The sequence below is a fragment of the Dama dama genome, chromosome 5, assembly GCF_033118175.1.
Source record: "Dama dama isolate Ldn47 chromosome 5, ASM3311817v1, whole genome shotgun sequence".
Classification (NCBI taxonomy): domain Eukaryota; kingdom Metazoa; phylum Chordata; class Mammalia; order Artiodactyla; family Cervidae; genus Dama; species Dama dama.
In genome coordinates, this window is record NC_083685.1 from 119,632,578 (window position 1) to 119,645,730 (window position 13,153).

Below are 13,153 nucleotides of genomic sequence, written 5' to 3' on the forward strand. Positions count from 1 at the left end.
GGCCCTTCTCTACTGCCTTGAGGGCCCTTGGGATGGGCCCAGGGACCCAGGCCTCTGTGCCTCTTTGTGGGGAGGATGAATTTCACACTGACTTTCGTGCCACCTTCCTGTGAGGACAACTGACTTTGAGGTTTGTTTATCCACCAGGCAAAGGTTACTCCTTCGGCACAGCCAGAACTTTGAACTGTTCAACCCAGCTCCAGACACCAGGGTGTTGGTCAACCTTCAGGCCCTGAGTCCAGCTGGAGAGATGGCCCTTTTGCCCCTGACCTCCTTGAAGATCTAGAGGCTCCACCTGTGGAGCAGCTGGAATGTTCTGTCCTGTCCAGTCTAGGCCATTTCTCTTCCATGCACAAAATTGAGGGATCCCTCAGAACGTGGTTCTGCATCCTCCTCTCTTTACATGAAAGCTGGGCATCATCCACACCAGCAACTCTGCCCACCCGACAAGGACTTGCCCAGCCTGAGTCCACAGCCTCTCCCCTGGCGGCCCAGAGACACCTCTTTGCCCCTTACTCCGCTCTACACCCTGCCAGCAGGTCACTTTGGGTTCTAGTGGAAGGGGACAGTCCACATGCCACTCAGTTGGCACTGAGGACTCTGGGCTTCCTTACCCCACCTCCAAACCACCAATAATGCCGGGTCCAGCCTCGGCAGGATCCAGGGGATACCCTCAGGATGAATGGCGTCGGCGAGAGAGAGAGAGAGAAGACACGTGAGACCAGCCTTGACAGGGCCAAGTCAGGCAGGTAGGCCAGCGGGGAGTGACAACAGCAGCCTTCCTCCTAGTCTGTAGGAAATCTGGCCCCGGCTGGCGAGAGCCCAGAGGCTAGCAAGGCTGGACATGGACCAAGGACTCTGGATTCAAGTCAACAGCAGCCGCTTGCCTCCAGCAATTTGAAAAAAACGGAGCCTAAAGTGGAACAAAGAATGATTCAAACACCTCTGTCCTTCCCCACCCTGTGACTCTCACACATTCCCCTTACTCCCCACTTTCAGCATCTCAAAGAGAAACTTCTATCTTAGTGATTTTTATAGGCACCAAACCATTTGTACATCAGAAGCGTGCACATACCTGGAAGGAAACTCCCGCCTCCCAGCGCTGCTCTGAGGTCAGCGCCTACTGGACTCCACCCTCTGGGAATGACCTCACTCAGATGTGTCCCAGGGTCGCCTGTTTGGCCACAGAGAGTCTCCACACCCCCCCTGCTAGGACCCTCCGTGGGGAGGGAGCCGGGAAGAGGGGCTCCTTCTGCTCAAGGGCTAATGAAGGACAATTTTAAGCTCTTTACTGCTTGCTCCTATTCATTCTCTCTCCTTATCCCTGCCTGTGCCCCCAGCATGACTTCTATCCAGGTGGCCCCAACTTGCATTTCTGACAAGTTGCAATCAGGCTCTGAGGATTTTCAGTGGGCAGGGCTCTGCCCAGTGTCTGTGTGTGTGTGTGTGGGGGGGGGGGGGGGGTGATGCACACAGCAGGGGTCTGGCAGCTCCCCAGATCCACGCAGGGGCGTGAATACACCCAGCTCCCCAAATAAGGATCTGTTCAGACGAAGCTTGAAAGTGGAGAACTCCAGGAACTGGCTCTCCTGGAAAACTGCCACCCACCGTTTTCTTTCGAAGGATCATCTAATCCCTTGCGTCTAATAAAAATATAATAAGGAATTCACGATAAAGAAAATCATCTTTTACCCTGAACTCAGGGCAGTTCCTGAAACTCGTGTGACTTCCCATAACTTGAAGTCCCTTCCTGAATGTAGGACCTGGGTGTCAGACCTCACGTGCATGGATTCTGAATCCTCCTTCCTGCCTCATCCTTGCCTGGCTCCGCCCTGGAGTCATCATTGGGGTTTAGTCCAGCCGCGCAGACCAGCGCACAGACAGGCTGCAGCTGCGGACCGGCGGGCGGGCAGGAGGCGTGCAGGAGCCGCGGGCGTGGAGGCGCCGGGGTCCCGGGGCGCAGGTGAGAGCTTGAGGGGCGGTGGCCGGGGCTCCTGGTGTCCGACCGCTCCGCGCGCGCACTCACATAGGGGCTGGGTTGGTGGAGATGGGGCGCTGAGCTCTCGGGCTCCGCGCTCTGCGCCTCCGCTGAGGGAGAGAAAAAGGCGAAGACTTCGCAGTCCTGGTGGGGAACTGCGTCTCTGTAGGGCGGCCCCAGGCTTGGCACTGCCCCTCTCTGGAGGGGCAGAGAGTTGGCATCTTGAGCTCCCAGACGTCCACCCATCCGCACAGAGCCCCTGCTGCCCCGGACCACATGTGGGGCGAAACACTTTCACATCCAGGCCAACACTGAGGCTCTCATACTTGCCCACAACTCACTTTCATGCGCATACACACTTGTGTGCGTTCACAAGGGGCACACATGCACACACAGCTCATTCACTCACAAACACTCATTAAAACAGAGCGAATCCTTGAGAGGGGCACTCCATTGCCTCTGTCTACGCTCTCCTTTCATCTTTGGTTAAACTGCAGGAGCAATCTCTAAATTCAATTCGCCACCCACTAGTGGTCAATGATCTGCAATTTGAAAGCCACTTTCCACTCCCAGTGCCTGGGAGGCCCTCAACCCTGGGACTAAATAGAGAAAGTGGTGGGGAGTACAGGGCCCCCCCCCCTTCCTGCCGCCCCCGGAGGGTGCATCCAGCATGTGCAAGGAGGGGGAGGATTCTCAGAGGAAGTGCCTTGTGAAAGAGAGAGAAGTAGCCCAGCTGATGGGATGGCAGGTACTGATGGCAGGTGTGAGGCCGCAAGGTTTACAGACTCAGCCCCAGGCCCGGAGGAGCTTCTTACTGCCCAGTAGGGATCCCTCCTGGCCATAGCCGCAGGGGCAGGACACCGCAAAGGCGCCCGGGACTGGGGCGTCTCTTCCCTCTGAGCCAGGGTTGGGGCTCCGTTTCTGCTGTCTTCTGAAGGTGGTTGGTCGCCTCCCTCCACACTGTTGGTGAAAGGCCTGCCTGGAGAGCAGGGTGCTCACCTTCCCATGTAAATATCCTGGTACATAGCAAGTTACCAGTGAGCCTTTGCGTGGGAACACTGGTCCAGCTTCTCCTAGGTGCTGCAGGAGTGGAGATCCCTGCTGACCGAGAACTCCTGTGCCACTGGTCAGCCGATAACCCTCGGGTCCACACACCTGCTGCCTCAGTTTCCCCAAGGTCCTGTGGCAGGACAAAGTGCTGGCAACGGCATGCACTTTGCAAAGTGTTCCACTGACGCCCAAATGTGACCAGGTCCCCAGTGACAGCACAAACCCCAGCTGTGTGCCCAGCTTAATATATGTAGATACCAGCACCTGTGAGAGTGATATGAGAGAATTATGAATTCTTGCCTCACTTTTCCCAACTCCAGAATTCTCAGGGCCTCTCCAGGTCTTGCCCCATGCATGCAGTCTTCCTGTTCCACCCCCGACCCTCTGCCTTCTCACCCCTCTCTTCCCCTCTTGTGCCCTGGCCTCTCTCTCTCCCGTTTTTCTGTCCTTTGCAGCATCAGAGACAAGAGGAGAGACTCGGGCAGAGGAGTGGAAATGCCAAACTTAAAAACCCGTCTGAATTTCAGATAATGAATCATTTTGAAATGTAAATATGTGGCAAATATTACATAAAATATAGCTATATTTAAAAATAAGACAACAGTGGAACCCCAGACTGATAAAAACATCAAAGGTGCCTGAAGACACAGGGAGCTCCTCCCATCCCCAGTCCAGCTCCTCCATCCTCAGTCCAGCTTCTCCATCCCAGTCCAGCTCCTCCATCCCCAGTCCAGCTCTTTGCAGACAGCCCTTCTGCACTCTATAAGGTGGAAAAAGTCTGTGTCTCCATTGTTCAGATTTGGTTTATTTGAGACTTGTCTATGGTTTCAAGGATCTGCCCCAACCTGGAGTTCTTCCCAGCTCCTAGGCTGTATCGTCTGACAATGAGGAGCCAGGCCCAAGGTGGTTGGAGTTTGGGGGCAGAGACTGGTGGGAAGGGACCCTGGCTTTCTTGTCCAGATTCTGGAATCCTCCAGGGCTTTCCCGGTGAAGAGAACGTCAGGGAGAGCATGAAGTTGGACTGAGAGGTTCGTGTGTGTGAGCAGAGCCCCGCCATGGCCTGGGGAAGGCTCAGAGAAGACTGGACGTTTAGGGGCAGCGGGAAGAGTGGCAGGGAGGCCCAACCAGTGCCCGCCTGGGAGCTCACAGCTTCAGCAACCTTGGGCAACATGACAGAAGATGGCCAGGGGTCACCTTTGCACAGGCATTCTCCCTCAGGGGACTCCAAGTGTTGGTAGAAAGTCTGTGACACTTCCTGGTTTCATACTCTTCTGGTCATTTCATTATCTGTGAGAACATACCTATAAACAACACATCTAGTGACTACAAATGGGTTTTTAAGGTAGATAAAACAAACATTAATGTTTAAAAACTAAGTCATTGAAAAATAATTTTTAGGTCATAGGGGTACATGAAAAGTGAAAGTGTTAGTTTCTCAGTTGTGTCTGACTCTTTGTGACCCCATGAACTGTAGCCCACCAGGCCCTTGCATCCATGGGATTCTCTAGGCAAGAAGACTGGAGTGGGTTGCCATGCCCTCCTCCAAGGGATCATCCTGACCCAGGGATCAAACCCAGGTCTCCCACGTTGCAGGCAGATTCTTTACCGTCTGAGCCACCAGGGAAGCCCAAGAATACTGGAGTGGGTATTCTATCCCTTCTCCAGGGGATCTTCCCGACCCAGGAATCGAACCGGGGTCTCCTGCGTTGCAGGTGGATTCTTTACCAGCTGAGCTACCAGGGAAGAACGAATTTGTAGGACATAGGGATACATAGTGCTGTGAAAACCACAGAGGTGGGGGCAGATAGGCTGGCGAGACAGGCTCTCTGGGGTGTTTCCCTGGCAGGTAGACAGAATATGAGAAACTGAGGGCAGAGTGTGGTTTGGTGGGCCTGACTTAGGCTCAAGGAACCCCACACGCCTTTCTCAGGGGGCCATGCCCTCACTGCTGGAAGACACCAGCTGCCCTCCCAGCCGGCCTCTGGACTTCAACCTGCTGCGTCCTTTTGCTTTCCTTTTACTGATCAACACACACGCTCCCTCCAGAGTCCAGTTGGACAGGTCAGCATGTTACAAAAACACCCTTTGCTGAGGTCACCCACTCTCCATGTCACCTGGGCCAGGTGCAGACCAAGATTGACCTTTGACTCATTCAGCTCTGCTGAGGCACCTGCCCAGAGCTCATTGGAGGGGACTGACTGCACCCCTCATGTGGCATCGGCCCTGCAGGGAATTCTGAGCAGACTGCAGGGATTGAGCACCCATTATAGGCAGAGCATGTGGGAGGCCCTAGGGGCCCTCCCCCCAGCACTGTGTGTGTGTGTGTGTGTGTGTGTGTGCTGTGTGCACGAGACAGGGTGCACACAGGGTGTTCTCCCAGAGAGTGGGATTGGATCCTGGAAGCTTCTGAAGAGGGGGTGGCTTCACCAGGCTAGCTTGTCCTGGCTCCACATGGAGTGAGACCCTGCCTGGTTCAGGACTGTGAAGGAAGCCACTCATTCATTTATTTTCAGTCAACATCCTGGTGGCTCAGAGAATCTGCCTCCTAGGGGGCAGACTCAGGTTTGATCTCTGGGTTGGGAAAATCCCCTGGAGAAGGGAAGGGCAACCTACTCCAGTATTCTTGCCTGGAAAATCCCATGGACAGAGGACCCTGGCGGACTACAGTCCAGGGGGTCACAAACAGTAGAACAGGACTGAGTGACTTTCACTTTCACTTTTCACTCAATTCCCAGAAAGTGTACTAGGAACTTGAAACACGACTCCTAAATTGATGGAAAGGGTAAAAGCTGGACAATGGTCAGGAAAACGTGATGAGGAAGGGTTTTGAGGGGGTGAGGTTCCTTCTGGATACTATAGACCCCTGGCTATCTCCCTCCCAGAAAGAACACACCTGCCCTTCCCACTAAGTCTCCTGGTCGCACTGGGCATTCGGTGATGATGCCAGGTCACCAGCAGGAGGCTCCCCCTCTCACACAGTGAGGGATCACTGCTCTCAGGGCACAGGCTTAGGTGGTACTCTTCCTTTGGTTCCCTGGTGGGTGAACCCTCCATGGACCCTGAGGACACCTGCCTGCTCCAGCTTTGGGGGCCAGTGGGCAGGCCTCCCTGGGAAGGGATTCCTCAGCCTGGGGAGACATGGCCTGCCTCCCTGTCGATGGGACTCCCAGGCACACGTTCGATGGGAAACAGGGGAGCCAAAGGCTGTTCCGAGGTCAGTGGAAGCAGCAGAGTGGCTGTGGTCTGAGGGGAGACCTTGAGGAGACTGGAAATGCTGGGCGACCTGCCCAAGGCTTCCTCCAGGACAGATCAGTGGCCAGAGAAGAGCACACAAGATGAATCTCCTGCCTGCTCAGGCAGGCTCAGGGTAGGACACCCCTGGGCAAGGGTCTCCCTCCAGGCAGCCCCGAGGGCTCTGGCTAGGGGGCCAGGAGTCGCTGTCCACCACCAGCAAGGATGCCTTTGGGCCCTATGGGTCGCTGGGCACCAGTCTGTGTATGAGAACCTTTCGATTTAAGAAGTTATTTTGTAAAAAAAAATACTCAGGAAAAGAATGGAGCAGATTTTACCTGAAGTGCCAGGAAAAGCCCCAGCACAGGAAGTTGCAACACCTCTTTCTAGAACCTTCCATCACATGAGGTTCTCAGCAGCAAGTAATAGTGATGAGCTATTTATGCCCCATCCTGGCAAGTGCTGAAAGGCAGCTACTGGATTGTGTCCACCTGTGAAATCTCAGCCTCTCTTGCATTATGCTGAGCAGGTTGTGGCAGGATCAGGGCAGCTGTCTCTCTTCACTCCATCACCAAATTCTTTGTTCTTAAAAAAAAGAAAGAAAATGATTAAAACTTTGGAAAGTTCTTGTGAAAAATGAATGTCGAAGGAAAGATAAACATCCACAGATAGAACCTGCCTTCCCAGGGGTGAAAACGCATGATGGGCAGCATGGTAACTGTACCACGTGGCCTGGCAGGGCCTGAATAGCCCCACATGGTGGGGGTGCCTTGGCCAGGGGGACAGGGAGCTTCTCTCTTCAGTGCCTCAGTCACCACTTGTCCTCCTGGAAAGGAAGCAAAATTAAACCTGTGACATGCCACTTGCAAACAGACCTTGAGGAATATTCAAGATTTGAGCATAAAAATAGACAAAACTTGACCATGATGGATATTCTACCATCTGGGAAGCCTTTTAAAAAGGATACTTTAAACAAACAACAAAAACTACTTTAAAAGAAAACCCTGAAGCCTTCAAGGAAAAGACAGACAGGACAACATAAACACGTGGAGTCTTTATTCCAGAGACGATCCAGGGAGAAATGGTGATGGAAACGTACTTAGCCTGGAAGGCAGTTTGTTTCTTTAAGGGGTGAAAGTCTTATAAGCCTGTAAGGAGAAGACAGACAGTCCCAGGAGGATGAGCGAAGGGTTTGCAAAGGCAGTGACAATGTGGAAACCCGAAGGGCCAGAACCAGGATGAGCTGGTCAGCCCTCCACAGCCCCAGGTGTCACCAGGAAGAGGCGGAGCTGGGAGCCAAGGGGCCTGGGCTGCTCACAAGCTAAGACAAAGGGAATCCTTGCAGCCACTGAAGTCAAGCTTTCAGGATCCTGGGAGGCAGACCTCACCAGCAACACACTACAAAGTGAGAACCAGACGCAGAGAAATGGACAGAACATGACCGCAGAACACTCCCTCCAGTGTCTGGGGTTTGTGCCTGATCATTCCAGTGAGGGGAAAGCTGAGGTCTGGGGAAAGAGGGAGGGGACCGTGTGAGTGTCCTGGGGCAGCCGTGACCAAGGACCACAAACAAGGGATCATAAGAAGCAAAGTTTGCCCTCCTCCAGTTTGGAGGCTGGATTCAAAATCAAGGTGTCAGCCCGGCTGCAGGGAAACATCCTTCCTTGTCTCTTCCAGCTTCTGGTGGCTCTGGTGTCCCTTGGCTTGTGGCCACATCCCTCCAGTCTGTGCCTCTGTCAGCTCCGGGCCTCTCCCTGTGTCTCTTCTTATAGATTTGTCTCTTCTTATAAGAAAGCCAGTCACATTAGATTGGGGCCCACGCTGCTCTAATACGACCTCCTCTTTCTTTATGACTGCAAAGGCTCTGTTTCCAAGTGAGGTCACCTTCACAGGTTCTGGGTGGACGTGTGTTTTGGGGTCACCTTGCAGCCTTCCCTGATGGCTCAGTGGTAAAGAATCTGCCTGCCAATGCAGGAGATGTGAGTTCAATCCCTGAGTCGGGAAGATCCCCTAGAGAAGGAAATGGCAACCCACTGCAATATTCTTGCGAGGGAAAGGGTCTGGTGGGCTCCAGTACATTGAGTTGCAAAGAGTCAGACTCGGCTTAGCGACTAAACAACAACCTTCACCCTAGTACATACAGTACAGAGGGAGAGAAGAGTGAATCAAGTAATGGGTTATCTAACCTGATTCCACATATGTAAAAGCAGATACATGTGTGTGCACAAGAACACGTGTCTCTCAGGTGACTTCTTTCTTCTTCAACTACAGATGTTGTACATATGTGAGAAAAGAAGGCTGTCCTTCTGACGATAAATTAGGAATAGAAGCAAGTCGAGAAAATCAAGGGAAGCAGCAGACAGCAGCACCAGTCACAGGGGTCTGGGTCCTGAGATTGTCCCTCCCCATTTCATTCTCCTTGTTTCACCCAGAGTCTCCTGGAGTCAGGACTGGGGCTGGTCACCAATGGCCCCCTCCTGGAAGGGATTACATCCACAGTTCCCTTTGCTCCAGGCCCTTCTACCCAACTCCCCCCCACCCCGGAAGTTGGGGGAAAAAAAGATCAGAGACACTGAATTCAAAACCAAAGGGTACCAACTCCATGGCATTCTGGAAAAGGCAAAACTCTGGACACAGTAGAAAGATCAATGGCTGCCAGGAGCTGGGGGGAAGGATGGATGAATAGATAGAACAGAGAGGATTTTTCGGAGAGTGAGACTACTTTTTGCTGTTGTTCAGTCGTTAAGTCATGTCTGACTCTTTGTAACCCCGTGGATTGTAACCCGCCAGGTGCCTCTGTCCTCCACTATCTCCTGAGTTTGCTCAAATTCATATCCATTGAGTTGGTGATATGATTTAACCATCTCATTCATCCTCTGTGTAGTACCTAATGGTAGCTACATGTCATTATGAAAAGTGAAATTGTTAGTCACTCAGTCTTGCCTGAGTCTGTCCATGGAATTTCCCAGGTAAGACTATTGGAGTTGGTTGCCATTTCCTACTCCAGAGGATCTTCCTGACCCAGGGATTGAACCCTCATCTCTTGTGTGTCCTGCATTGGCAGGCAGGTTCTTTACCACTGCACCAACTGGGAAGCCCAAATGTCAGTTTATTGGATGCCAAAGCCTGAGATGAGCATTTGTTTCAGAGGAAGTCAAAGTTCAGCTTTCCAGACTGTAACTCATGAGTTCCACAGGAAGACTCTTTTTGTTGATAAAAGCAAATCTGGAGAGTGGACCAAATGTCCCCAAATGCCAAGCTGCAGAACGCAAGAGCAGAAGAGGGGCTGGGAGCATCCAAGGTGGTCTTAGGTTGGTGTCAGGTTTAAGGGGCTACACGAGATTCTGTGTCCTGACCCGTCTCTACAGGACACACGGCTCAGGGAGTTTTGCATGTTTTATACAAAATTCAAGATACCCCAGCAATATCAATGGACTTGTCTCCCAGGGACTTGTTTCCTGTCTCATCTGTGTTTCTCATCTGTCTGGCAGTGGTCTCACTGCAGACATTATTAAGGTATAAAGACTGGTCCGGACATAGTGGTGAGGGAGGAGCTTGGGGACCCTGGCCAGGGTGCAGCCCCTCTCACAGGCTTCCGAAGGAGCCTAAGGGATCTCTGACTCATCAGCTTTCCTTCCTCCAGGGAGTGTCCCAAAAGCCAGTAAGGAGGACGAGGCATCCCTTAAAACTCCTCCACATCCTGCGGGCCATGCTGACCTCAGCATCCACTCTCCTCGCTCCCAGGATGCTCTGGGTCCTCTTGTTCTTGGCCACCGTCAGGAGTGCTCAGAGTGGAAGTAAGTTGCATGGTCCCAACTCTGCCGGGGGTTGGGGGAGGCAGTAGGGGCAAGCCGGGTGTGGGAGGAGAGACCTAGATCAGGCCAGGAGGGGCCCAGGCTCCAGGTAGTGCCAGTGACCCCAGGAAAGGCAGTCAGTGGATGTCTGAGGTCCAGCCATGACCCACATGTGTGACTGTCCCCCCCACAGACTGGGACCACCCCAACTGCACCAGGGGTGTGGTTTCTGTGTTGCGGGGCAAGCCAGCCACGATGACCTGCAGCATCTCCAATGCCTTCTCCCACATCAACATCTTCCTGCAAGCGATCCCCTCGGCTCCCTGGAAGCTCATCTTCAGAGTAAAGGCCCCAGGAAACTTCAGTCAGGATGGATGGCAGCTCTGGATTCGAGAGGGTGAGGCGCATCTGGTGATTGAAAAAGCTCAGGACACCCAGGCAGGGCAGTACAAGTGGAATCTGACGGGGCGCCAGAGAAATGTCGAAATCACCACTCTGAACGTCTCAGGTGAGCGGAGCGATTGAGGCAGTGGTTGACCCCAAGAGCTTCTCTGTTTGGCTGTGGGGAGGGGGAAGCAACTAGGGAGGAGTGATTCCTGCCCACCTGAGGTGCCCAGAACCACGGCGATGAGGCCTGAAGAGGACTCCCACCCTGCCCCACCCACCCCACGTCTGTGCCCTCTCTGAGCCTCTCCTCAGGGCAGCCCCGGCACTGGGCCTGGTCACTCTCCCCGGCTGCTCAGGGGGCCAGTGCCTTCCCTCCCTGCACACCTCCTCTCCCCCCACCCCACCCCTTCCTTTGCTGCAAAGCTTCCCCAGTCACCATCCCTCCACCCACCCCCTTCGCCTGTTCTAATGCAGTCATAGTCACCCTGAGCCCTGGGGACAGGAAGTAGGGTTGCAGCTTTGCCCTGGACCAGGAAGAGTGGGAGGAGCACCCCCAACCCAGCTGGGCCCTGGACGGGGAACCCAGTGAGGCCTTCATGAACTCCTGTATCCAGGGCTCATCTGATACCTGGGGCGGAGGGGCTGCATCAGGGCAGACCCTGGGCAGGCCCCTGCCAAGCTGCCCTGTGTCTCTTTGGCAGAGCCGCAAGACCTGCTCCTCACACCTTCCGCAGGTAGGTGTTTCTATCTTCATCCTGCAATACAGGAGGGGAGCCTACAGAAAGCCCTCTTGGGTCTCCCCTCCTCTGACACCCTTACCCTGTGTGCCTGGAGCCCTGCCCATCCCATGCATCTATCCCCCTGCCACTCTGCTACCCATCTGCTTCCCAACCACAGGTGATGTCCCCCTCGAGGGTGCCCCCACGGGGGTCAGGGGCTCCTGCACAGGTGAACAAAGGAGGGAGGTCCCGCCCATTTTCCGCAGGTTCGCAGATGACCACAACCCCTTTCATTGTTTATCCTGAACACAAGAGCCAGATCCAGGTAATCCCCATCCTCGTCCTGGTCGTCCTCTTCAGCCTACTGATCTGCACACTGGCCTGGCACCCAGGGGGTGGTTCCCTGAACTTCAAGCTCCAGAGGGTATTGGCCGACGTGCCTGGTCTGTGGACAGGGGAGAGGTGGGGTCATCTCAGACCTGAAGTAGACACTCTGCCCCATGGTCTCGTACCCACCGAGACTAGTGAGAGAGTGGGGAGCGTTTGAGGTCCCAGAGAGCCAGAACCCCTCCCCCAGAGGACCCCAGCCAGCAAATGCAGTCCCAGTCCCAGAACACAGATGCCCCACCCCGGACAGGCCACTGAGTGCACACTGTCCCTAGGACACCCTAGAGGATGGCATGGGGGCTTCCTGCTCCTTCCAGGAGACCTAAGATGTGTGGGTGGTGGATGTTCCTGCAGGATGCACTTGTGGGCAAAGATGTCTGCGCGTGGCTCTCATCCCTCCCATCCTCCCTTCGTCAGGTAAGGAGGCTCTGAGCCTGGGGTGGGACCTGTGTGCACCGTGTGCACTGGACTATGCAGAGGGGACATGCGGGAAGACCAGGCTGAGGACTAGGAAGCTTGGCAACTTCCTGGCTTCTTCCTGATCTACATGCCAAGGAAGGCTCCTTAGCAGGTTTTGGGGCTCAAAGTGCAAAATCTCACGTTCCATAGCACTTGACCTAACAGGACCCTCCCCCTCCTCCACCCCACGCAGGCCTGTGCTCCTCCCTAGGGCAGGAGTGCCATGCTGCAGTCACGTGGGAGAGGCCCCAGTCTGGGGTCCTCAGCTGATCATGGACACGCTCTTGTCTTTGGAACATGAATAAGAACCAGTTCAAGGGACCTTCCAGGAAGCACTTATGGAACAAAAATGAGGCTATCAGTGGCCTGAGATGATGGATGGGGCCTCCTCCACCACCCCAAAGGGTAGAGCAGCCCCTCTGGATGGCAAGCTGGACGGGTGGCTGCTGGTGGAATCTGTGTCCAACCTCCCTGGTCTTCCCCAGCCCTGGGGCTCCCCTCTCTACCACCTGCCCCATGTGCTGCCCCTTCCTGTTCCCAAACCGCATCCCAAACCACATATACCAGATGTCTTTATAAGCAAAACTGTACAACCCCACTGAGTGTATTCTTTGTTGGTTGTTTTTTTTTTTTGGAGGTGGTGTGGTACGTCTTTTTTTCTTCCTTTCCTCTTCTTTTCTCTTATGATTGGATGACTTTAGTGATGCACTTGAATTCCTTTTTCTTTTGTGTGTGTATATCTATGATAATTGACTTTCGGTTTGTTGTGACCATGAGATTTTGATACAGCAGTCTATATATATATATACGTGCGTGATTGTTTTAAGTTGCTGATCTCTTCCTTTCCAGTGCATTTCAGACATCCTGCATGTGCACTCTGCTCCTCTCACGATTACTGGTTTTGATATCATGTTTGAGTGAGTGCATGGCTTCCTACTCTTACTGTATGTTTGCCGTTACTGGTGAGCCCTCCCATTTCATCCTTTTCTTGTTTCTCGTTGTGGCCGTTTCTTTTCAGCGTAGAGAAGTTCCTTTAAAGATAGAGCTGCTTTGGTGCTTCATTGAATGTGTTCGTAAAAGGTACATATAATGTGATAAAAAGAAGGTTTTTCTAGAAGTGCTACTTTCAGTGCTTTGCAAAACGTCCA

General features: G+C 53.6%; 1 protein-coding gene across 4 annotated transcripts; it reads left to right on the top strand.

Annotated features, from left to right (window-relative positions):
- The first annotated feature begins 1,837 nt into the window (after positions 1-1,837).
- LOC133056148 (secreted and transmembrane protein 1-like) lies at positions 1,838-12,246 on the top strand. 4 transcript variants are annotated; one of them, XR_009692743.1, is made up of 7 exons: positions 1,838-1,963; positions 9,903-10,056; positions 10,247-10,561; positions 11,142-11,174; positions 11,426-11,484; positions 11,822-11,963; positions 12,199-12,246. XR_009692743.1 is itself a non-coding variant. In XM_061141249.1 (7 exons), the coding sequence occupies exons 2-7, from the start codon at positions 9,969-9,971 to the stop codon at positions 12,214-12,216; spliced, it is 576 nt and encodes a 191-aa protein (XP_060997232.1). In that variant the 5' UTR covers positions 1,838-1,963; positions 9,903-9,968; the 3' UTR covers positions 12,217-12,237. The 4 variants fall into 4 exon arrangements, 2 of the variants coding, with proteins under 2 accessions (XP_060997232.1, XP_060997233.1); XR_009692742.1 differs by having other exon boundaries at positions 11,338-11,484; positions 11,901-11,963; positions 12,199-12,237; XM_061141249.1 differs by having other exon boundaries at positions 11,901-11,963; positions 12,199-12,237.
- Positions 12,247-13,153: the final 907 nt, after the last annotated feature.